Source organism: Notolepis coatsorum, assembly GCF_963971535.1.
Source record: "Notolepis coatsorum genome assembly, chromosome: 13".
Classification (NCBI taxonomy): Eukaryota; Metazoa; Chordata; class Actinopteri; order Aulopiformes; family Paralepididae; genus Notolepis; species Notolepis coatsorum.
The window spans coordinates 123,404,122-123,430,554 of record NC_140177.1 but is presented as its reverse complement, the minus strand read 5'-3'; the positions used below and the strand labels follow the sequence as shown (position 1 = coordinate 123,430,554).

General features: G+C 44.6%; 1 protein-coding gene across 1 annotated transcript in view; it reads right to left on the bottom strand.

Moving 5' to 3' along the window:
- The window catches only part of ncstn (nicastrin), a 73,273-nt gene that overhangs the window by 2,639 nt on the left and 44,201 nt on the right, over positions 1-26,433 (bottom strand). Inside the window, exons 8-15 of the mRNA XM_084326915.1 lie at positions 24,076-24,228; positions 17,698-17,802; positions 17,519-17,593; positions 13,854-14,023; positions 8,211-8,313; positions 7,583-7,681; positions 7,272-7,359; positions 5,408-5,580 (exon numbers count right to left, since the gene is read on the bottom strand). Of these exons, the coding sequence (XP_084183041.1) occupies positions 5,408-5,580; positions 7,272-7,359; positions 7,583-7,681; positions 8,211-8,313; positions 13,854-14,023; positions 17,519-17,593; positions 17,698-17,802; positions 24,076-24,228 (966 nt within the window). The remainder of the gene's footprint in view (positions 1-5,407; positions 5,581-7,271; positions 7,360-7,582; positions 7,682-8,210; positions 8,314-13,853; positions 14,024-17,518; positions 17,594-17,697; positions 17,803-24,075; positions 24,229-26,433) is intronic.

The window sequence follows — 26,433 nt, the reverse complement described above, 5'->3', positions numbered from 1 at the left end:
GTTAAGGGGATGCAGAACAGAGAAAGACTTTCGTCTTGTTTACATCAGGGTCCCCCATTTTCAATTCATCATAACATTTATGACATACACGACATACAGATATACAGTAGTTACATCCAGACATTTATGATGACATACAAGATATACAAATATACAGTACTGTTTAATTACAGACAGTTTCTAAAAGAGAATATATACATTTGAGGAGGAGGAAACTGTACATGGGGGGGGGGGGGGGGGGGGGTTGGACATTTATCGGGGCCAGTTTCGAATTGCAGTCTCCCGTAGGTGCTCTTTTAGAGCGGTTTTGAAGGTGGGTAGGGATTCACATTATTTTACGGCTGTGGGTAGGGCGTTCCACATTGTTGTGGCATAATTGCTAAACGGGTTTAGTCCCTTGTTTGAGCCGAATCTGGGTTGAACATGATTTGTGGAACTCCCTCTGGTGTTGTGGTCGTGGTATTCACTGACCTTTGGGAAGTATTTTCGACATGTACATGGGTACCTTAGTGGTGTAGTGTATCTTGTAGACCAGGCCCATTGCAAGTTGCTGTACTCTGTCATCTACTCTAAGCCAACCTAGGTTGGCTTGCAGTAGCACTTGCAGTAAAGTACTAGAACTAGGGATTCACCACTGATAGCCCTTTCACACCGCCAGGGCTCCGGTTCAAGCTCCGTTCTGAACCCTCTGAACCTTGGTGCTCTCTGGCGAACCAGCCCGCGTTTACACCCATTTAAGCAGAACCAACATTCCACCGTCTCCGTCATCAACGGGGGCGTTACTCAGGCGGAGGTAAAAATAATGCGTGGAGAAAGGCTTAGCGATCCTCAATGCGCGAGCGCACACACACGCACTGTATACATTTGAAATGAATCGTTCCAGCAAAGTAGGCTTCTATTATTCGAATGACTTGTTTTAATGGGTATCATAATAGTAAGTCCTACTGTAGAACATGACATATTAGCATGACATCTGATTTATTAATGCCAATACTGGACGACAACCGCAATTGGCACTTGAAAAGTGTAAATGATGGATTAGTCAGTAGCAATTCATGACGGCCCGTTTAGCTCAACTGGTTAGTCCGCTGCCTGTGGAGCATAGGTCCCAATTTCAAATCTTGGTTACTTTTTTTTAATAACGTTAATTAATTTATTAACAGGATCATTAATATCTCCGTATTATGTACAGACAGTGCTCCCACAAGAGTGTCAGAGTAGAGCATTGTATGTAAACACTCTCTCCCTCTACCTGTACACACACACCACACATTTCCTACATGCATAACCACATACACTTACACACACTCACTTATATTACCCATATAAAACCCTTTCCCCATTTATAACCAACCCTATGTACTCATTTATTATTATTATTTTGTGCTCATTTTATGCCTATGTATTTTTTTACTGCTGCGAAGCACTTTCAGCTGCAAGTCTTGTATGAAAGGTGCTATACAAATAAAGTTGATTATTATTATTATTATACCATTATTATTAAATATAAAAATGTAAATGTAAATATACAGAATATACAGCACTGTTGTACATGCTATCATACAGAATATATAGACTATAGTATGAGGTGGGTAGTTAGGATTATTATGATTACAGTGTAGGGAAGTTGTAGCAGTAACTAGGTAGGTATAAATTGAGTATAGGCAACAGCGTTCAGTCGTACAGTAGGGGTAACAGAGCCTAGGGTGTGTAGGTAATGGAGTCAGAGTTCAGAGTTCATAATGGTGGTGGGGGGGGCTGTCAACTTGGCACAGAGTTCAGAGAGATGACAGAAAGAAGCTCTTCCTGAGTCTGCTTGACTTGGAGCGGAGGTTCCTGTAATAATAATAATAATAATAATAATAATAATAATTACTTGCATTTATATAGCGCTTTTCTAGACACGCAAAGCGCTTTACGATGGTGGAGGGTGGAAATTGCCTCCTTCACCACCACTGGTAAAACAAGAAAATACGAACACATCAGCCCAGTTTTGGCCTCGCTCCACTGGCTGCCTATTAGCTTCAGGATCGATTTTAAATTAGCATTAAATGTTTTTAAATCATTAAATGGCACGGCTCCCTCCTATCTGTCCGAGCTCCTGCACCGCCACACCCCCCACCGATCCCTCAGATCAGCTGACCAGATGCTATTGGTGGTACCCAGAACCAGGCTCAAAACTAGGGGAGACAGAGCTTTCTCCACCGCAGCGCCTAGACTGTGGAACAGCCTCCCCCTCAGCGTACGGACTGCCCAGACCGTACAGGCTTTTAAACCACTCTTGAAAACCTACCTGTTCTCCTTGGCCTTCCCCCCTACTTAACTACCACTAGACCCCTGACCCTTCTATCCTCTTTGTTTCACTGTGTCCTACCAGTTTTTATTACTTTCATTGCTTTATTATGTTTTTAATCTTATATCTTGCACCATATTGTTTGTTTTGTTGCTTTCATTGCTTTGCTATTTTTTTTTTTTTTTTTATTATTTCTTTTAATCTTATACCTTGCCTCACACTCATTTGTTTTTATCAACCTGCTTGTGAAGCACTTTGGTGTCAGCTGCCGCTGCCTGGAAATGTGCTATACAAATAAAACTGACTTGACTTGACTTGGTAGCACCGAACCTTGGGCTACGCAGGCTCAATGGCTGCCATACACTGGCACCCAGCACACATCACACTACACAATGGCTGAACGGCTCAGGAGACAGGGATTGATATCAGCCAATTAAGGGGAAGGGATGATTAGGTGGCCTTGATGTCAGAGACCTGATTGGGAATTTGGCAAGGAACGTCGGGGAACCCCCTACTGTAGCGCCTCAAACAGTCCATGATTGGGATGAGAGGAGTCCTTGACAATGCCTTCCTCAGACACCGTTTGTGATGGATAGACTCAATAGTAGGGAGTGGTGTACCGGTGATGCGTTGGGCGGTTTTCACCACCTCTGCAGTGCTTTCTGGTCAGAGACAGAGCAGGTTTTCACCACCTCTGCAGTGCTTTCTGGTCTGAGGCAGAGCAGGTTTTCACCACCTCTGCAGTGCTTTCTGGTCCGAGACAGAGCAGGTTTTCACCACCTCTGCAGTGCTTTCTGGTCCGAGACAGAGCAGGTTTTCACCACCTCTGCAGTGCTCTCTGGTCTGAGACAGAGCAGGTTTTCACCACCTCTGCAGTGCTCTCTGGTCTGAGACAGAGCAGGTTTTCACCACCTCTGCAGTGCTTTCTGGTCTGAGGCAGAGCAGTATCTGTACCAGACTGTGATGCAGTCGGTGAGGATGCTTTCTACGGCGCACCGGTATAAGTTCATCCTCAACGACTGCATCACACTCAGTAAACACACAGGTTTATTATCAGAGTTATAGATGGATGACTCAACGGAGACACCGGCCTGAAGTGTCTAATAAATATCCATGATCAAGTTCAACAACGTGTGCTTTTATTTGGATATTCCTTAATTCCTATAACTCTGATGTGTCACCAGGAGAGCTCCAGAGTGCAGTCAGACGTGGCTCTCAAGAGAGAAGGGTTGGGGGGGGGGGGGGGGGGGGGGGGACATGGGTTGGGGCTGGGTGGGGCTGAAGGTGTGAGACGTCTGTCTCCGGGATGGGGGAGTAAGCCGTAAGGGGAAGGGGGGGGGGGGGGGGGGGGGGGGGATCAGGTGAGACTAAGGTGAATGGGGGAGGGTTGGAACGTGACTGGGGATTATTATCTCACACCATCATCACCTCAGCATCATGTCTCTGCCAAGAGTCAGAGTTCATCCACTTCATACTCGATTCCTACATTGAGATGTCTCTAAAGCAGGGGTTCTCAAACTTTTTCATACCGCGACCCCATTTTATTTAGCCAAATTTTTTTGGGGACCCCACACATAATGTATCGCGAAATTTCAACGTGGAATTAAGGAATATCCAAATAAAAGCACACGTTGTTGAACTTGATCATGGATATTTATTAGACACTTTTATTACAGCACTATGTTATCAATACACATGTATAAAATGAGGCATATTTTAGCCAGAATATGTTGCCAGAACATACAAATTTTTATTTTTATTTTTTTCTTGCAATTTGGGTCGCAACCCGTAGTTTGAGAACCACTGCTCTAAAGGAAGGGGAGCACATGCTGCATACAGACTCAACAACAGGCATCGACACATCACTGGCTTGAACAGAGACCCTCAGCAACAAGCAGAATCTCCCGCTGCTAGTTTGGGGATAGTGTGAAACTGAGCATGTGGCGATACCACCATCATTCACCCCTTACTTCCTGGGGATGAAGGAGATGTGGCAGCAGCAGTGTGGCACTGCATCGAGCGGTTGAAGGAGATGTGGCAGCAGTGTGGCACTGCATCGAGCGGTTGAAGGAGATGTGGCAGCAGCAGTGTGGCACTGCATCGAGCGGTTGAAGGAGATGTGGCAGCAGTGTGGCACTGCATCGAGCGGTTGAAGGAGATGTGGCAGCAGTGTGGCACTGCATCGAGCGGTTGAAGGAGATGTGGCAGCAGCAGTGTGGCACTGCATCGAGCGGTTGAAGGAGATGTGGCAGCAGCAGTGTGGTACTGCATCGAGCGGTTGAAGGAGATGTGGCAGCAGTGTGGCACTGCATCGAGCGGTTGAAGGAGATGTGGCAGCAGTGTGGCACTGCATCGAGCGGTTGAAGGAGATGTGGCAGCAGCAGTGTGGCACTGCATCGAGCGGTTGAAGGAGATGTGGCAGCAGCAGTGTGGCACTGCATCGAGCGGTTGACGGAGATGTGGCAGCAGCAGTGTGGTACTGCATCGAGCGGTTTCTCCACTTGGGAGCTCCACTAGCCAAGACGGTGATCAAGGTGCGTGTATATTGACCGGAGATGATTGCATGAGCAAGGTGGGGACCAAACACGCAGCTCTGGCCTCTGACCCAGCTGGAGAGACAGACACCTTGTCAGAGGAAGATGCAGCAGCGGCAGGGAGGTACGTGTCTGGAGAGGGGCCAGGTCAGCTACAACTGCTGAGACACTCGACCACCTCAGGGTAGAAAACTATACCTTATATTACTAGCGGACAGTGCCGGTTAGCCTTCGAGAGAGGTGTTAGTTGGACAATGCCTAGGCTAACCGGCACTGTCCGCTTCCATTCATTGTGCTAAGCTAGGCTAACGTGCAGCCAGATAGCTTTCTACTGAACGCACAGAGAGGAAACTGGTATCTATCTTCTTGCCTCTCTCTGGAGAAGACGGTAAGCTAATTTCCCAAAATGTTGGCGTGTTCCTTTAAATCAGTTTTGCCTCAATCTGGCAAATATTTATACGGTTTATTTTTTGGCAGCATTTCCCTTCATGTGCTCCTTGACGTCCCTATAGGTTGAAAAGGTACCTAAATAAACCTGTACTTTGGGACGGTAAGTACTCCGACAGTCAGCCCCACTCACATGCTTGGTCTCCGTGTCCGCCTCGCTCTCCTGCTGGCTGTGGCAGCCGTCCTGGGTGATGTTGACGGTGCTGCCGGTCAGGTTGGCCAGCAGGTACTGGACCAGGCGGGTGGCGGTTCGGGCCTGGCTGGGGGGCAGCGTGACACCCACGTAGTACTCCGGTGGCCGCGACTCTGGGAGAGACAGAACGGGACGAGTGAAACAGGGAAGGTTGTGTAACGGATTGAAGATGGAAGATTATGTTTATAGACGGTGTGTGTGTGTGTGTGTGTGTGTGTGTGTGTGTGTGTGTGTGTGTGTGTGTGTGTGTGTGTGTGTGTGTGTGTGTGTGTGTGTGTAAATGGTAAATGGCTGCTTTTTTATATAGCGCTTTTATCCAAAGCGCTTTTACAATTTGTTACTCACATTTTTACCCATTCACTCACACATTCACACACCGACGGCGGAGGCAACCATGCAAGGTGCCAACCTGCTCATCGGGAGCAATTAGGGGTTAAGTGTCTTGCTCAAGGACACATCGACACGCTGCCCGGGAGGAGCGGGAATTGAACCGGGAACCTCCGGATTTCCAGACGACTGCTCTACCTCCCGAGCCACTGTCGCCCCACTGTGTGTGGTTGTGTGGTTGTGTGTGTGTGTGTGTGTGTGTGTGTGTGTGTGTGTGTGTGTGTGTGTGTGTGTGTGTGTGTGTGTGTGTGTGTGTGTGTGTGTGTGATCACTTCCTCAGTGACTAAGCTGCAGTTCAGATAAATGTAGTGGAGTGAAGGGGCGGCTACGTGGCGTAGACGCTGGGCTTGCCTGTTCGAGCCCAGCGCTCCACATTGCTTTCAGTTTAGCTGGTCGTTCATACTAATACACATTGGCCGTATTAGGGGGTGGGAAACTGATGGGTGGGGATCGGGCGTTGTGGACAGCGACTCCTACAGGTCGGTTGGTGCGCCTGCGCAGTAGAATCAAGAAGTGTCTGGGGCAGCGTGAGCCTCCCACGCGTTACTCCTCGCCACTGAGAGATCGAGCTGCGCAGGTGAAAAGATGCGACTGCTGTTACCTCAAGTACCGGAGGGGACTTGTGCTATGTATGACTTAGTCCACATTGCAGCCGGCTTGTGGGAGGCAAGAAACAGCGTTCGTGACAGGGGAGGGTTGAATTGGATGATACGAAATTGGAATGGGAGAAAATGTAGAAAATGGGAGAAAAAGTGGACAAAAAAAATGTAGTGGAGTGAAAGTACAAAAGTTCCCTAAAATGAAAATACTCAGGTAAAGCACAAGTAGCTCGAAATTGTACTTAAGTACAGTACCGTTTTTTGGGTATTTTAAAAAAGCCACTTGGAAAAGGCAAACGTTGTTACGTTGTTCCGTTCTTCCTTCATGCCTTTAAATATAAAGGATGTAGCAGAGTGCCTCAGAGTGGTCCGTAATGTATGGCAGAGCACTTTAAGAGGAGTGGAGAAGGTCACAGTCACCACACCAGGGCCAGCCTAACAGACCTGTGCCTGCCCAGGTATAAAACAGACCTGGGCAAGTGCGCCAATAAGTTCAGCGGAGCGGCAGATTGGAATAGGCTGCCGTCACATAGCTAGCCAACCTCTTTTTAAAAGGAGGGTCAAAACATGGCTCACAGACAATATTAGTACTTAGCCATGGGAGGTAGGTGCCCAATGGTGGTACCCAGGTGTAGGTCATTGGCACATAGTGAATGTGGGTGATTATTTAGTGATTACATGTTATCTGTTTGTTTTTAAACATCTCTGGGACCATGATGGAATTAAGTGTTCACACTTTTCATGTCATCCTTTGGATTATTTTGTATTGCAATTTTCCATAAATAAAATAAAATAAAATCAGAGCACTCCCAACTCACCCAGTATGCTCCTCAGCTCTGGAGCTACCAGCGCCTGGAACCAGCTGTTATTGGACCGAACCAGGAAGCCATACAGCATCTGGGTTACCTGTGTGTGTGTGTGAGAGTGAGTGAGTGAGTGAGTGAGTGAGTGAGTGAGTGAGTGAGTGAGTGAGTGAGTGAGTGAGTGAGTGAGTGAGTGAGAGAGAGAGAGAGAGAGAGAGAGAGGACAAGGCATTAATGAAGCCTGACTTTGACTTGCTTCACCTGCAAGAGGCTGTAATAACGACACATCATTGCATGGGATCACATTTGATAATTTTGAGTCTTACTATTTGAGGGTCTGCGTTGATGCTGGCTGCCTGGGCCTCTTCTCCGCCCGCCTGCTTGTAGAGCGCCCGGGCCACCACGCTCGCTACCTCCGTCAGAGCCTGGCCAGACAGGTGGAGAGAGGGGCAAACATTCAGATAAAACTGACACAAAATAACATCATTTTGGACCCGATAATGACAACAAAAGTTAAATAAATGTATTGGTCTCTATTTAAGTCAAGACAGGAGAGTAATCAAAATTATTATAATAAAAAAAAAATAGATTTTAAAGATGTTGAGAATGTGCTTAGGCTAAGGTGTTTATGTTTTTTTTGTTACTGTAATGTAATGTACTGTAATGTTGTAGGTTGTGTGTTCGGACCCCAGGAAGAATAGTCTTTCACCCATGGGTGTAGACTAATGGGACCCATAAATAAACAAACAAACAAACACAGTTCAGACTTAAAAAAAAATATATATATATATATATATATATATATATATATATATATATATATATATATATATATATATATATATATATATATATATATATAAAATAATTGTATTTAAAATATTAAAAAAATAATTAACTTTTCAGTTTTTCTATAATATTGTTAAAAAGCAAAGCGTCAGTGGAACAAGTTACCTTAGCAGTATCTGTGATGAACTCCAGCTGCTCCTCGGGGCTCATGTCTGACGGGTAGTTCAGGTTCAGGGAGGCGGCGTCGTCATAACTGCTCTCATAGTACCTGGAGGAGAAGCATGGAACAGAGAGAACATGGAGGAGAGGCATGGAACAGAGAGGACATGGAGGAGAGGCATGGAACAGAGAGAACATGGAGGAGAGGCATGGAACAGAGAGGACATGGAGGAGAGGCATGGAACAGAGAGAACACGATGAACATGAGGAGAGGCATGGAACAGAGAGAACATGGAGGAGAGGCATGGAACAGAGAGAACATGGAGGAGAGGCATGGAACAGAGAGAACACGATGAACATGAGGAGAGGCATGGAACAGAGAGGACATGGAGGAGAGGCATGGAACAGAGAGGACATGGAGGAGAGGCATGGAACAGAGAGGACATGGAGGAGAGGCATGGAACAGAGAGAACATGGAGGAGAGGCATGGAACAGAGAGAACACGATGAACATGAGGAGAGGCATGGAACAGAGAGGACATGGAGGAGAGGCATGGAACAGAGAGGACATGGAGGAGAGGCATGGAACAGAGAGGACATGGAGGAGAGGCATGGAACAGAGAGGACATGGAGGAGAGGCATGGAACAGAGAGAACATGGAGGAGAGGCATGGAACAGAGAGAACATGGAGGAGAGGCATGGAACAGAGAGAACATGGAGGAGAGGCATGGAACAGAGAGAACACGATGAACATGGAGGAGAGGCATGGAACAGAGAGAACATGGAGGAGAGGCATGGAACAGAGAGGACATGGAGGAGAGGCATGGAACAGAGAGGACATGGAGGAGAGGCATGGAACAGAGAGAACATGGAGGAGAGGCATGGAACAGAGAGAACATGGAGGAGAGGCATGGAACAGAGAGAACACGATGAACATGGAGGAGAGGCACGGAACAGAGAGAACATGGAGGAGAGGCATGGAACAGAGAGAACATGGAGGAGAGGCATGGAACAGAGAGAACATGGAGGAGAGGCATGGAACAGAGAGGACATGGAGGAGAGGCATGGAACAGAGAGGACACGATGAACATGGAGAATGCATGGAAATCATGATAAATCATTAAATTAGTCAAATTGACTATTTTATTTTATCTTACCTCATTTTGATATTTTATTTATCGTAATACTACTACTTATTGTTATTGGACACACACACACCCTGCACCTTATCATGCACATACACTACACGCAAGCAACTTTCTGTAAATAATTGACTATTTTATCTTACCTCATTTATATTTTATTTTGATGTTACTACTACTATGTATTGTTACCATTCTTGTATTCATTGTTGTTTCTTAATTGTGCACTGTTGAGTCTGAGCTCCAAACACAAGCATTTCATTACCTGCAATGCCCCCTGTATTGTTGTGTATTTGACAAAGAACTTGAAATGTAAAAGAATACTCATCTCTGGGGAGGGGGGGTCATTGACAGTCATTATAACAGTGAATTCTACGAGTGTCTGATTGATTGATTGAAAATTGTATTAACAGATTGCAGAATGGGTACAATACAGTACGGCTCAATACTCAATACTCAATACACAATTGTTAACACTTTGGACGCCAACAACGAGTATACTCGTTAATGCCCGCCATGCGTTGTGCGCCAACAACGAGTAAACTCGTTTTTGGGATCAATATTTAATTTTTTCGCCATGGCATTCATAATTCATCCAGCCTCCCTCCGGGACGCAGCTGGACCCTGTTCTGATATTTCAACGCCTCAATACCGCCGCCTGGTGGATGTCGGGCGAGTTACACTCTAAGCCAAACCGGAAGTGGCGCTCGGTGCATCTGGGAGAATCCTCCGGCAGTAATATCTTGTAGCGTGGATCTAGATACACACTTGAGTGCATTGGGATCGCTTTCGAAACGCAATAATCAATATGATTTCGGCGTTTATTGCGTCATAGAAACGGGAAATGGATCTAGCAGATCGACGTCAAATAATTGGAATATTTTTCCTCCAGTCTCATCAGCGAACGGTAAGAGGAATCTAACGTTATTTTCAGCTTGATTGTCCATTTCTTTGTTTGCAATCCATCTGATCAACATATCAACTAGGGGTGTAACGGTACACAAAATCCACGGTTCGGTACGTACCTCGGTTTTGAGGTCACGGTTCGGTATGATTTTCGGTACAGTGGGGGAGGGGGGGAGAAATACAAAAAAAATTGCTTTTAATTTATCTATTTATTTATTTAACTGTATTAAACAATATAAAACGAATTGGCCATAATTTACTGAGCAAACTAAGGCTTACTGCTGTAACCTACTAATAACACTTAAAGTAAATCTGAAGATTATTATATAGCAGATGCCTTGGATAAGTCGTGGACAACTGTAGCGTGTGCTTGTTTATACAGAGCTGGTATGACTTGCTGGCTGAAATACGGACGAGAGGGAACTAGGTTAGCGGGCCTCTATTACTTTTAACATGTGCTTAAACCCTGTGTTCTCGACAACGGAGTATGGTCGCAGATCTGCTGCTATAAAAACACCTATGGCGTTTGTTATTGCTTTGGCCCGGTCTGAATTAATAGGGAGATGCTGCTTGAATGCCATGGGGAGCTGGGTTTGCACTAGGGTCTGTTTCTTCCTTGTACCAGTGATATTCACATTCGGGTGATGCCGTTTCAAATGCATGATAAAGTTCGCAATAAAGTTGAACACCGGCATTGTTCAACTTTATTGCAAACTTTATCACGCATTTGAAACGGCATCATCCGAATGTGAATATCACTGGTACAAGGAAGAAAAAAAGGTTCCGTACCGTTGCAATCGTTCGGTGCACAGCGCGTACTGTACCGGAGGACCACATTGAGGCGGTACAGTACGTATTCGCGTACCGTTACACCCCTAATATCAACCCATACTAAATAAAGCCGTTACTGATGATCAAGGAATTATAAACGACCCCCCCCCCTTTCCTTCACGCATGATGAAGCATAATGTATACCGATCATATACATTTGAATTTTTTAATATAGCGTGTATAGGAAAGAAACACCAATCGATAATCTATCATATGCGTCGGATCTATAACTCGCGTTTTAGGAATTACTGCAAAAAACCTTAAAAACATACTTATATTCACGACGGTATTAACATGACAATGTATGAATGAAAAAATATAACATTCCCACATCCGGAACGATAGATAATCGATGTTGAATGGGCCATAGTAATGTCGATATAGCTATAATATTTAAAAAGTTATAGCCCTGCAAAAAAGGTAAACATCTCCATAGGCTTACAGCAGTGGCAGACTGGGCCCAATGATGGGTACAATGCATGGCAGACAATGTGTTAAGGGGATGCAGACCAGAGAAAGACTTTCGTCTTGTTTACATCAGGGTCCCCCCCATTTTCAATTCATCATAAATCAATCAGCATCATCGTCTAATCACAATCAACTTTATTTATATGGCACATTTAGTTGTGACTGTACCAAAGTGCTTCACAGATAAAAGCATAGAGCAAAACATAATAGTGCAAAAAGTGCAAATACAAATAAGGGTTCAGATAGAAATAAAAAGTGCAGAAATAAAAAGAAAAAAGAAAGAAAAGTGCAGCAGAACAAAATAAGACATAAAGGGACTAAAAGTAGCGACCTAGGAGGCCGGCTCAGCTCTGGTCAGAGGCCAAGGAGAAGAGAGGAGTCTTTAACACATTAATTGGCCGCCATGTGTTGAGTGCCAACAACGAGTAAACTCGTTTTTATGATCGTTATTTCTTTTATTCGCTATTGGCATTCATCCAGGAAGCCTCCGGGAGCCAGCTGGACCCTGTCTGATATTGCAACGCCTCAATACCGAGTTACACTCCACTCTAAACCGGAAGTGGCGGTCGGTGCATCGGGGAAAATGGATCTAGCAGATCGACGTGAATGCATTCATTCAGATCGACGTCAAATAATTGGAATATTTTTCCTCCAGTCTCATCGGGTACAGGTAAGAGGAATCTAACGTTATTTCCAGCTCGACTGTCCATTTATTTCATTGCAATCTGTCTGATCAACGTATGGTGTCTTACTAAAGAAAGCCGTTAGTGACAATCAAGGAATCATAAACGACCCCCCGCCCCTCTTTCCTTCACGCATGATGGAGCATAATGTATAGCAATTAGGGGTGTAACGGTACACAAAATCCACGGTTCGGTACGTACCTCGGTTTTGAAGTCACGGTTCGATATTTTTTCGGTACAGTTTTTTCTTCTTTTTTTTTTAATATAAATTATACTTTTTTTTTTTATACAGCTACTGTTTTATATATACTGTTTTTTAGTAATAACTAGAAAGTAATGGTATTTATTCAACAACAGGTGATTGATTAATGATACTAATACAAATCTATACAATGAGTATGGGGCTGCAGCACTGCAGATATACCCTACTCCAATGATCCACACACGGACATTACACAGTGTTGCACTCGCTACCCAGTGGCTCTGCAGATATACCCTACTCAGTCTACAAGGCTCCGTTGATGTAGCATAGAGGATCTGTTGTGAATGATTTTTGCACAATAAATATTCAACATTCTCTTTTGAGACTCCGCCTCAGACTCTTATCATTTGGCACTAAAAGCTAAACATTGTCACCGATATGGCTGTCCGCAACATGTCATTAATTCTGTACGCGAGGTGGTTCAGTGACGACGACTAACGTGAGCTAGGTTATCTAGCAGGAGCTACCGAGAGATGGAAAGACTAACGTTACTGGTGAAAATGTGATTTACGTTGGAATACTCCTTTGCCAACTTGCTGTACTTTGATTGCAGGTCTGCAGCCATTATTGCTGGATTATGAATAGCCCCAACGTTAGCCAAGGTAACGTTATGGCTAAACCTTTAATGTTAGTTAATGCTAGCTTTCGGTTAGCTGTTCAATGCTAAATAACACCAGCAAGCTCCCCGTCAACACCCCTCTCTCGGGAGGATGGCATTTAAGAAAGTATCTGCTGTTAAAATGACAAACAGCATTGACACTTTAATTCACGGTCGGTTAAACACACGTTTGTTTTATAATGCTCACAGCAGACCGCAGTGTTGTTGATAAATTACGTGGGGCCGGGGGGATTTAAGTTCCGCAAAAAAAGGTTGACCATACCGTTGTAATCGTACGGTGCACAGCCCGTACTGTACCGGAGGTCCAACTTGGCGTGGTACAGTACGTATCCGCGTACCGTTACACCCCTAATAGCAATCATATGCATTTGAAATGTTTAATATAGCGTGTATAGGGACGAAACGCCAATCGATAATGTATAATACGCGTCAGGGCCTATAACACGCGTTCTAGGAATTACTGCTATAGTCTAAAAACACTTATATTCACGAGGGTACTAACACGACAATGTATGAATGGAAAAATATAACGTTCCCACATCCGGAATGATAGATACCCGATGTTGAATGGGCCATAGTAATGTCGATATAGCTATAATATTTAAAAAGTTATAGCCCTGCAAAGAAGGTGAGCCACTCCATAGGCTTACAGCACTGGCAGAGAGTGGTAAAGATGGGCATACTGCGTGGCACCCAATGTGTTAATGGTAACATAAAGTGCATAAGGGAGAAGCCTCACTTGTTGTTGAAAGCCGACTGGTGGTCCGCAATAACAACGCCTGGGATTTGCCGAGCTCGCAGGAAGCGCTGGAGGGAGGAGGGTGGCAGGGGCTGAGAGACGGGTGGCTCGGCCAATGAGAGGTTGAGCGCCGTGGCCGAGGACTGCAGGTTGTCTACGAGGCTCTTCACCTGAGGAATGGAACACAGCGGAGAGGATTCAGCTGATGCACAACGTCTCCACAAGGGGGCCGTCACAGTCACACGCACACCGTGGTGGAGGAGGTACAGTTCCTTTTCTTTTACTTAAAGGAAAACTCCAACATTTGGGGAAATTAGCTTGCCATCTACCCTGGAGTTAGACAAGAAGATACATACCTTTTTCTTCTCTGTCCATGCAGTAGGAGTAGGAAGACGTTGGGAACTAGGCTAATGGAGGAACCTACTTCCAGTGACTGACGCTAAGCTAGGCTAACGGTGCACATCTTCCTACTCCTACTGCATGCACAGAGAAGAAAAAGGTATGTATCTTAACACTCCAACATTTTGGGAACCCTGGAGTTAGACAAGAAGATGCATACCTTTTTCTTCTCTGTGCATGCAGTAGGAGTAGGAAGACGTTTGGAACTAGGCTAATGGAGGAACCTACTTCCAGTGACTGACGCTAAGCTAGGCTAACGGTGCGTGTCTTCCTACTCCTACTGCATGCACAGAGAAGAAAAAGGGTATGTATCGTCTTGTCTAACTCCAGGGTAGATGCCAAATAAGCTAATTTCCCAAAATTTTGGAGTTTTCCTTTAAGTAAAAATTAAAATACCAAGATAAAATAGTACTTAAGTATCAAAAGTAAAAGTATGCGTTCTATGTGATGTTTGTGTATTCCAGTGATTGGGAGCATTCAGTCATCGAACCATTGACCTCTAAAGTGGTGTGTGGTCCAGTTATGCTGCTCTGATTAAAGGTTATGTTAAAGTGGTATGTGGTCCAGTTATGCTGCTCTGATTAAAGGTGATGTTAAAGTGGTATGTGGTCCAATTATGCTGCTCTGATTAAAGGTGATGTAAAAGTGGTATGTGGTCCAGTTATGCTGCTGATTAAAGGTTGTGTTAAAGTGGTATGTGGTCCAGTTACATTTACATTTACATTTAGTAATTTAGCTGACGCTTTTATCCAAAGCGACTTACAAGTTCTGTACGACAAGACAGCAAGAAGGGTACAACTCTATCAGCTGAGTAACAATGTTTATCAAAGTGTTGCGTGTTACAGTGTAGGTTAGTTTATTAGGACAAGTGTATGACAGTAAGGTTAGTCAGGGTTAGATTTTATTTTATTTTTTTATTTCTTATTATTATCATTTCAGATAATGGTTGAAGAAGTGAGTCTTTAGTCGACGGCGAAAGATTGGACGGGATTCGGCTGTCCTAACTGGGGTGGGTAGTTCATTCCACCATTGTGGGGCAAGGACTGAGAATCAGTTATGCTGCTGATTAAAGGTTGTGTTAAAGTGGTATGTGGTCCAGTTATGCTGCTCTGATTAAAGGTTGTGTTAAAGTGGTATGTGGTCCAGTTCTGCTGCTCTGATTAAAGGTTATGGTAAAGTGGTATGTGGTCCAGTTATGCTGCTCTGATTAAAGGTTAGGGTAAAGTGGTATGTGGTCCAGTTATGCTGCTCTGATTAAATGTTATGTTAAAGTGGTATGTGGTCCAGTTATGCTGCTCTGATTAAAGGTGATGTTAAAGTGGTATGTGGTCCAGTTATGCTGCTCTGATTAAATGTTATGTTAAAGTGGTATGTGGTCCAGTTATGCTGCTCTGATTAAAGGTTATGTTAAAGTGGTATACGGTCCAGTTATGCTGCTCTGATTAAAGGTGATGTTAAAGTGGTATGTGGTCCAGTTATGCTGCTCCGATTAAATGTTATGTTAAAGTGGTATGTGGTCCAGTTATGCTGCTCTGATTAAAGGTGATGTTAAAGTGGTATGTGGTCCAGTTATGCTGCTCCGATTAAAGGTTACACTGAACATACTCATGTGAAGTACAAGTAGCTCTTAGAAGAGAGGAGAGGATGAGAGGACGGAGAGGGAGAAGAGATAGGAGAGGAGAGGAGGAGAGAAGGAGAGAAGAGGAGATGAGGATGAGAGGGAGGAGAGAGGAGAGAAGAGGATGAGAGAAGAGGAGTAGGAGAGAAGAGGAGATGAGGATGAGAGGGAGGAGAGAGGAGAGAAGAGGATGAAAGAAGAGGAGAGAAGAGGATGAGAGAAGAGGAGAGGAGGAGAGAAGAGGAGATGAGGATGAGAGAGAGGAGAGAAGAGAAGAGGATGAGCGAAGAGGAGATGAGGAGGAGAGGGGGGAGCAGGGAACAAAATTTACCTTTTGACTTACCAGCCATTTGGCTGGTAGATTTTAAAAACTACCAGCCAGGCAGATTTTTTACCAGCCAAAAATTATAAATAGCTTTTTAGTAAATCGCCATGTGTTATTATTACTATATAATACTCTCATATGCTATTTTCAATTAATATCATAAACAACATAAGGAATATTAGCATAATTTTGAGTGGACTGAAGGAATGAGTCAGCGTTAATGAAACATAGAAGTGGGGTCGGGACACACACACTGTTTCAACTCACCACCCCCGCATCATATTGTAGTCTAGTCTGTCTTCAAACTTCCACTCCTCTCGAAACTTTTATATTTGAATATCAACATTATCTGTCCATCCTCAGTAATCCTCAGTTTACTATAATATACTCCTGTCCTGAGTCCTGACTAGTGACTTCATCGTCTTTCCAAACGCACGCACACACACAGAGAAGGGGAGAGTGCCCCCCCCCCCCCCCCCCCCCATTTCCCTTTCCTCAGTCCAAACTGTCTGCTGTTCTCTCTGGCTCTGCCTCTGATCAGGATTAGCTTGTTAGTTTACGCTAACGTAACGTTCATTTCGGGCGATGTGGGCATAAAGGAATGGCGACGGTGAAAAGCATGTTAGATGCATTTGACCTGTTGTGAGAAAAAAAAAACACCACAGACTTATTTCGGCTCGCAAAATAGGAGCACTGCTGTGTAGCCCCGCTCGGCTTTAATGCGAGCAGACAGCACGGACTGGGGCGGATATGACTTGCGGAGTTGCCACAGGTTTTTTTTCAAAATAAGAGTATCATATGAACCGAAAGTTGTTAGCTGCCGGAGCCATAGATATTATGACTGGAGCTGCGCTTGGGGCGGAAATGAGACCCGGACAGGATTTTCAAAATAAGAGTATCGATATGAACCACACGCCAGGTGGCGGGCAGACCTCTCATTTTTACTCGCCAAACCTTAAATCTGCCCGCCATTGGCGGTTTTGCGGGTACTTATTTTGTTCCCTGGGGGGGAGAGGGAGAAGATGAGAGGGTGAGAGAAGAGGATATGAGGAGAGGGAGAGGAGAGGAGATGAGGATGAGAGGGGGGAGAGGGAGAGGAGGAGAGGAGAGAAGATGAGGATGAGAGAAGAGGAGAGGAGGAGAGGAGAGAGGAGAGAGGAGAGAAGCGGAGATGGAGAGGAGACCAAAAAGTAAATATACATGTATAGGCAAGCATTTCACTCGCTGTAATACTTAAGTACAGTACTTAGTTACTTTCCACCACTGCACACTCACACACACACACACACACACACACTCACACACACACACACACACCCTTACCGTGTCGTTGATGCTGCTGTTCCTCCGGGACACGGGGTCTGAATGGAGCCACAGACCTGTGTTACTCAGCCCCACCTGGATCAAGAACGAGAAAGAAAACAGTTAAATATCGTTTAGAGCCACAACAAGTGGCGGCTGGTCTTTATGTCCAGTGTGTGTAGAGGCTCCTGTAAACGTGCCTGTCCCATCTCCAGCACGGAGTGCACGTTGTCCAGGTCGATGGCGAACCTGCTGTTGTCCATCTCGTAAACCATGCGAGAGCTGCCGATGTAGTCGAACGCTTCCTGGAAATAAGGATAAATATGTATAAATAGACAAATCTATTTATTAGCTACAACTGATGTATTTACAAGAAATAATGCACAATGCAAGATCATGAAAATGCTTACAGATTATGGATGAAACAATAATACAATTTATTTTATAGCAAATACTGATTCCAAGCACTGGATTTGAAGCGATCCAATCCTTTTACAGAACATTATAGACTTAAGACTATTTATTTGAGGGTTGCTGGAAAAAGGACTATTGAGATAATTCATGTTTCTAAATGGCAATCTATGTAAATGGCTGCATTTATATAACAGCTTTTTATCCAAAGCGCTTTACAATTTGTTCCTCACATTTTACCCGTTCACTCACACACCGACAGCTGAGGCGACCATGCAAGGTGCCAACCTGCTCATCAGGAGCAATTAGGGGTTAAGTGCAGTGTTGCGTTCCTCATATCAACACTGGTTGCACGCACGCTAATGACGCCACGTGCACGCACGCTCCCGCGCATGCACATAAATGTTCCCTTGCATAAGGACAGACTAAAGACAGTGCCTAATTGCCTCTACGAATGGAATGTAACACCTGACGACCGGCGCTATTGATATGCAAAGTAGCCAGGTGGGTACTGCGAGTTGGCCCATCAGTCGAGTGCAGCGCATTCCTGTGTGCACGCGCGTGCACATCCGTGCATGTGCGCTTCTGCTCACAAAACTTCCCATGAGCAACGCATCACTGGTTAAGTGTCTTGCTCAACAAGGACACTTCGACACGCTGCCTGGGAGGAGGGGGAATCGAACCAGGAACCTTCCTAGACGAGCGCTCTACCTCCTGAGCCACTGTCGCCCCCTCTCAATTGGAGAGATCTAACATATTTCATGTGGCTTTTGGGCTTGGATTTAAGCAGTGGGAGAATTCCTGCTTTAGTTTAGTTTATTTATATATTTTTTACCCAGGGACAGTAGTGCACATTAATCAACATCAATGTTTCCACATCAATGTTTCTACAATCACACATTTTGAAGTTCATTGATATGGTAAACTTTAAAACTCTGCAAGTTATGTACAAAGCAAGAAATAATCAATTACCGGTAAGAAGCAAATTTCTGGATAAAGAGGGGGGATACAACATCAGAGGACCATTGAACTTCAAAAAACCTGTGATGAAAACCAACCTGAAAATAATGTGCATCTCCTCTTACGGAGCCACCCTGTGGAATGGGCTGGTTCCCAAACTGTTTTGGCCGTGCACCCCCTGTCACCTCCCGACCTAGCTGACGCACGCCCCAATGGGTTTCTGTTAGAAGAAATTGTTGCTGGTCTCCGTGCACAGATGAAGCACCCCTGTGTCAGACACGCCCGAGACATTATTGTTTATTATTATTATTAAAACGTAAGTTTTTTATTAAAACGTTTCTTGAATTTCATGATTTACACAGTGAAAATCCCCATTTGAAATAATGTATGTTAGTCATATTTATTAGGCATAAAAAAAAATATTGTTTGGTTCCTGTTGGTTGTCCGTTAAGGCCATGAGTAGGTAGGGAATTTATTTTATTAAATTTTTTATTTGATCTCTTCCCACTGCGACTATGGATAGGGAATTTCTTTATTTAATTAAAATGTTCACGACAACATGGATGCATGTACTCTGCCAGCATGTTTAATATCCATAATACTAAAGGTTTGACTAAGATTTTTATGAAATTTTATTGAAAAAAAAATTTAATTTTTTTTTTACCACCATTAGCCTTTTCATGTCACGCACCACCTAGAGGGCGCTCACGCACCAGTTTGGGAACCACTGGGCTAGAGTATGAACTAAAATATTGTGAAAACATAAATCAATTCAAATCTAGACAAAAAAAATCTATTTTTGATAGGTACAGAAGGGAAGAGCAGCTTTAATTGCATATTAATAAAATTTTAAAAAATACGTATGATACTGTATTGTATGTTATATCATAGTACATTATATAATCATATTATAATTAATTTGTATATTATATTGAACTATATTTGCAGTATATTCTATTATATTATGGTACTATATTATATTGTATATATTAGGGCTGTCCCCGACTAAGGATTTGGATGGTCGACTATGATTGGCCAAAATGTCCCGTTAGTCGACTATTGGTCGACAAAAAAAAAAGTATAATATATATATATTTTTTTAATATATATATTTTTTGCATCATTCCATTTGGGCTGTGGGGGGTGCTTAATGTCTGAAGGAGTCGACTGAAGGCTTCTTGTCTCTGCAAAAGCATGTAATTGGTCCACTGATGGATACATCTTGATATTTGTCTAGTCTAGTGTGTTCATTAGATGGGTGAAATCCTCTTTCAGTGCCTCTGTGCCTGGCAGTTAGACTCTGGTATGTGTGCCATTAGCGTTAGCCACGCTTCTAGGCCTCTTTTCTTTTGGAAAGAATGATAAAAAAATATTATAATTTTTTTATTTAATTTTTTTTTACTATTCGACTAAGAGGTTGGTTAGTCCAGGGGTTCCCAAACTTTTCAGGCCGGGGCCCAGAAAATAAGGCGTCAGAGAGCCGCGGCCCAATGCACATCGTCAGGCTTTTTTTTTTCTTTTTTTTGCCAGGCAACCGATTTTTTAAGCCAAATATCACTTCAATCCTATTAAGTTAGTTCAAGTTAGTTATTCATTTATATGTGCTATTTATGAGAGGGCTAACTTGTTGCAAAATAATAATGATAATAATAATAGCCTCATTACAATACTATTGTTGCTTCGGTTGTTTTCAGCGTTTTATGTGCATAATCTGTTATTTAGTTTGAAATGTTCGTTGAAATAAGTAGATTTTTCGTTTTTGTTTATTTATTAAGTTAACCATATAGTCACATTTTAGAATACAATAGAATAGAATTTTAGAATACAACTAGAAACACTGTCCTGGCCTGCTTCTAGGTTCAGTAACCTAACATTTTTTTTTTTTTTTTTTAAATCATCTCGCGGCCCTCCCGTGGCTGCTCGCGGCCCACCTTTGGGTCGCGACCCCGACTTTGGGAACCACTGGGTTAGTCGACTACGGCTCCTTTCGACCGATTAGTCGACTAATCGACTAATAGGGGTCAGCCCTAGTATATATCATGTTGTGGTACTCACTATCTACTACTATATATCTCATATCACATTATATATGTGCTGTATACACTATTATGTACTATATACTATTATACTGCAGGTATACTATACTGTAATGTGTACTATATGTGTGTACTGTAATGTGTACTATATGTACCGGTATATGTACTATGTATGTATGTAAATGAAAAAAAAAAAAAAAATTAAGTCTTCAGGGGTATGGCCCGACAAGCCTAGTGCTTCTCCCTAGCCCTTTTCGGACAATTGGACAATGCTGCAATAGCAGCTGGTAAAACGTTGGTGATTTATGGAATGACCATTGTTACTGTATGTGTCCAAAGCCCGAAATAAAAAATAACTGAACTGAACTGAACTGAATGTAAATGTAAACAGAATTAGCTAATGAGCTAGTTTCCATCTGTAGTCCCTGCCGAACATGCATGACTGCATGTCTTTATGGTGTGGGAGGAAACCCACAAGCAAACTCCACACAGAAAGGCCCCCTGCTGGGGTTCGATATATATATAAGTTAGGGGGGCGGCTACGTGGCGTAGTGGGCAAGGCACTCGCCACGAATGACGGAGACGCTGGGCTTGCCTGTTCGAGCCCAGCGCTCCACATTGCTTTCAGTTTAGCTGGTCGTTCATACTAATACACATTGGCCGTATTAGGGGGTGGGAAACTGATGGGTGGGGATCGGGCGTTGTGGACAGCGACTCCTACAGGTCGGTTGGTGCGCCTGCGCAGTAGAATCAGGAAGTGTCGGGGGCAGCGTGAGCCTCCCACGCGTTACTCCTCGCCACTGAGAGATCGAGCTGCGCAGGTGAAAAGATGCGACTGCTGTTACCTCAAGTACCGGAGGGGACTTGTGCTCTGTATGACTTAGTCCACATTGCAGCCGGCTTGTGGGAGGCAAGAAACAGCGTCCGTGACAGGGGAGGGTTGAATTGGATGATACGAAATTGGGATGGGAGAAAATATAGAAAAATGGGAGAAAAAGTGGATAAAAAAATATATATATATATAAGTTAGGGCTGTCCCAGACTAAGGATTTGGATAGTCGACTATGATTGGCCGAAATGTGCAGATAGTCGACTATTAGTATTAGATTGTGCCTCAAATAGATCCGCTATCAGCTCTATCTTTAATCTTTCAAAATGTTCAGTTGCTATCGCTATTTGCTTTATCTTTAATTTTTCAAAATGTTCAGTTGCTATTGCATGCACTCATCTGTGTTTCACTACACACTTGAGTGCATGCTTACCAACTGCTAGTCTGCAACACTACTAGACATCTAAGAAGGGAGATCCCCCCTTGAATGGCCCTTCTAAGGTTTCTCTCCTCCACACTGCCTGTGGAGCTTTTTTCCCTATTGTTAGGTTTTAGTGAGTTTTTCCTTACCTTCGTGTGGGGTATGTCTGGGAGTGCTTGCATTCTTTAATTTTTTTAATTTTTTGCATTCATCTAAAAATGTTTGGACCTTATGGTGTTCTTGTTCTGTTCTTGACTTATTGTTGTGTTTTCTTCTTACTTATTTAAAGAAGACCTGTACGGCCCATGGGGACATTAACGTGTGTTGTCGGGCCTTATAAATAAATTTGATTTGATTTGATTTGACTATGAAAAAAAAGTATATATATATATATTTTTTTATCATTCCATTTGGGCTGTGGGGGGTGCTTAATGTCTGAAGGAGTCGACTGAAGGCTTCTTGTCCTCTGCAAAAGCATGCAATTGGTCCACTGATGGATACATCTTGATATTTGTCTAGTCTAGTGTGTTCATTAGACGGGTGAAATCCTCTTTCAGTGCCTCTGTGCCTGTTTTCTTAGGCAGTTAGCCTCTGGTATGTGTGCCATTAGCGTTAGCCACGCTTCTAGGCCTCTTTTCTTTTGGAAAGAATGATAAAATAATGTATTTATAAAAATCGATTAGTCGACTATTCGGTCAGCCCTAATATAAGTCTATATATCCCATACCAGTATATTGGTGCACATATATAGTATACTGTATAAAGGTACTCTACACACTGACTGCAACAAACTACTAAACTAATACACAGGGTTCCTGACATTCCTAGATACTCCATGACTTCACCACAGAGTTTATAAAGATTCCCAGACTTTCCCATCATGAGTGACAGAACCGACCAGAACTCCACACGTCATGAGTGACTGAACCGACCAGAACTCCACACGTCATGAGTGACTGAACCGACCAGAACTCCACACGTCATGAGTGACTGAACCGACCAGAACTCCACACGTCATGAGTGACAGAACCGACCAGAACTCCACACGTCATGAGTGACAGAACCGACCAGAACTCGACATGCCATGAGCGACAGAACCGACCAGAACTCCACACACCATGAGTGACAGAACCGACCAGAACTCGACATGCCATGAGTGACAGAACCGACCAGAACTCGACATGCCATGAATGACAGAACCGACCAGAACTCCACATGCCATGAGTGACAGAACCGACCAGAACTCCACATGTCATGAGTGACAGAACCGACCAGAACTCGACATGCCATGAGTGACAGAACCGACCAGAACTCCACATGTCATGAGTGACCCGACCAGAACTCCACACGTCATGAGTGACAGAACCGACCAGAACTCCACATGTCATGAGTGACAGAACCGACCAGAACTCCACACGTCAGGCGGCTAGGTAGCGCAGTGGACTAAGCACTCTCCTACCACCGCAGAGACTCTGGGATCGAATCCAGCTGTTGGCGGTACCTCCGGCTTGGTCAGTCATCCCTACTAACGCAATTGGCCGTGTTAGCGGGTGGGAAGCTGGTGGGGTATGTGTCCTGGTCGTTGTAAACTGCGACTCCTACTGGTTGATCCGGGCGTCTGTTCAGCAGGGAGGGGATCTGGGGGGAGATAGCGTGAACCTCTGCACGCGTTACGTTCCCCCAGTGAAACTCCTCGCTGTCAGGTGAAAGGAAGCGGCTGGTGACTCCACATGTATCGGAGGAGGCATGTGGTAGTTCTACACCCTCCCTAGGCCAACAGTGGGGCAATGCGTGCAACGACCAGGAAGGGAATTGGCATAACGACTAAATTGGGATGGGTAAAAAATTTCAAAAGAAATTTAAGGAAAGCCCAAAAATAAAATAGAAAGAAACTCCACACGTCATGAGTGACAGAACCGACCCCTTGGAAGAAGGCGAAGAGGATGGTGCGAGCGGGCGGGGCGTCCTGGATGGGGCTACGGAGGGCATGGGCAGCGGCCAGCAGCGTGACGAAGCCTGAGACGCTGCTCTCTGCTCCCGGAGCTACTTTCCAGAAGAACGCCCTGCTGTCCAACTAGGAGAGGAGAGGAGGAGAGGAGGGGAGGGGAGAGGAGGAGAGTAGAGAGGAGAGGAGAGGGGAGAGGACAGAGGAGAAGAGGATGAGAGGGAGGAGAGGAGGAGGAAGAGGAGATGCGGGAGGGGAGAGGATGAGAGGGAGGAGAGGAGAGGAGAGGAGAAGAGGGGAGAGGAGAGTAGAGGAGATGAGGATGAGAGGGAGGAGAGGAGAGGAGAGGAGAGGAGAGGAGAGGAGAGGAGAGGAGAAGAGGGGAGAGGAGAGGAGAGGAGAAGAGGGGAGAGGAGAGTAGAGGAGATGAGGATGAGAGGGAGGAGAGGAGAGAGGAGGAGGAGGAGGAAGAGGAGATGCGGGAGGGGAGAGGATGAGAGAAGAGGAGATGAGGAAGAGGAAAGAAGAGGAGAGGAGAAGAGGAGGAAGAGGAGATGAGGATGAGAGGGAGAGGATTAGAGAAGAGGAGATGAGGATGAGAGGGAGGAGAGAAAGAGAGGAGAGGAGGAGAGGAGAGAGGAGAGGATTAGAGAAGAGGAGAAGAGGATGAGAGGGAGGAGAGAAAGAGAGGAGAGGAGGAGAGGAGAGAGGAGAGGATTAGAGAAGAGGAGAAGAGGATGAGAGGAAGAGGAAGAGGAGAAGAGAGGATGAGAGGAGAAGAGAGGAGACCAAAAAGTAAATACACATGTATAGGCAAGCATTTCACTGGCTGTGGGCCATTTATTGGGTTTTAATTCATCAAAATGTAGCAGAGATTATGCAGGAATGTCATCCAGCAGGTCTCCACAAGGCCTACTTGTGATGCAGTGTGGTAGAACGAAACATAACAAGATCTAAATGAGCGATATTTAATTCCTGAGTCGAACATTTGCATGTTACCTGAGAAACGGTAGCTCTGCCCCGATAACCCACAGCCGCCGCAGCTTATGACATTGTTAATCGACAGGCAACATTTCAAAAACTAAAATAACTTCTCTGGGTTATACATCTCCAATAGCTCTGATGGTCTCTTTTACCATACTAGTGCAGTGCCAGTCTGGAGCGTTCGGAGCGGGCCACTTACTTGACCCCCCCCCCCCCCCCCCCAACAGTGCTGCTCGCAGCGTTGTCGAGAACCACGGTATGGCCGCTAACAGTGTCCTTGAGAAACGCTCATCCGATCAACGTCACACATGACACTGCACTCCTCAGCAATAATAATAATAATAATAAATGAGAATTTTAAAGAGAGAAGCGCCTTTCTCTGACTCAAGGACACGTTACATAAAAAGAGAGTTGAGGGGCGCCACGGTGGCGCACCACGTAGCTGCACTTGCAGCGTAATCGCAATGTCCTAGGTTCGAATCCGGCCCAGGACTTGTGTTGCATGTCCTCCCTATCTCTTCACCCAACTTTCCTCTCTGCCGGTCCTGTCCATAATAAAGCTGTAAAATGGGGGGGGCGGCTACGTGGCGTAGTGGGCAAGGCGCTCGCCACGAATGCGGAGACGCTGGGATCGCCTGTTCGATCCCAGCGCTCCACATTGCTTTCAGTTTAGCTGGTCGTCCGTACTAATACACATTGGCCGTATTAGGGGGTGGGAAACTGATGGGTGGGGATCGGGCGTTGAGGACAGCGACTCCTACAGGTCGGTTGGTGCGCCTGCGCAGTAGAATCAGGAAGTGTCGGGGGCAGCGTGAGCCTCCCACGCGTTACTCCTCGCCACTGAGAGATCGAGCTGCGCAGGTGAAAAGATGCAACTGCTGTTACCTCAAGTACCGGAGGGGACTTGTGCTATGTATGACTTAGTCCACATTGCAGCCGGCTTGTGGGAGGCAAGAAACAGCGTCCGTGACAGGGGAGGGTTGAATTGGATGATACGAAATTGGGATGGGAGAAAAATATAGAAAATGGGAGAAAAAGTGGATCAAAAAAAATAAAGCTGTAAAATGCAGAAAAAACATATTAAAAAATAAAATAAAATAAAAAGAGTTGAGAGAAACTATAAAAAGATGATAGAAATATGAATATATATATAGTAACAAGAAAATCTAAAAGAAATACAAATTTAAAGGAAGCACAGTGCAGTCTATTTGAGAAAAAAATAAGAAAGGTTAACAAAAAGAAAAACAACAATACACGAGCAAAGTGTGACGTCAATTAGATGAACGGTTCTCAAGATGCGAACAGACAGACACAGGCAAAGACAGACGGAGACTCCTTCCTTTATAGTTA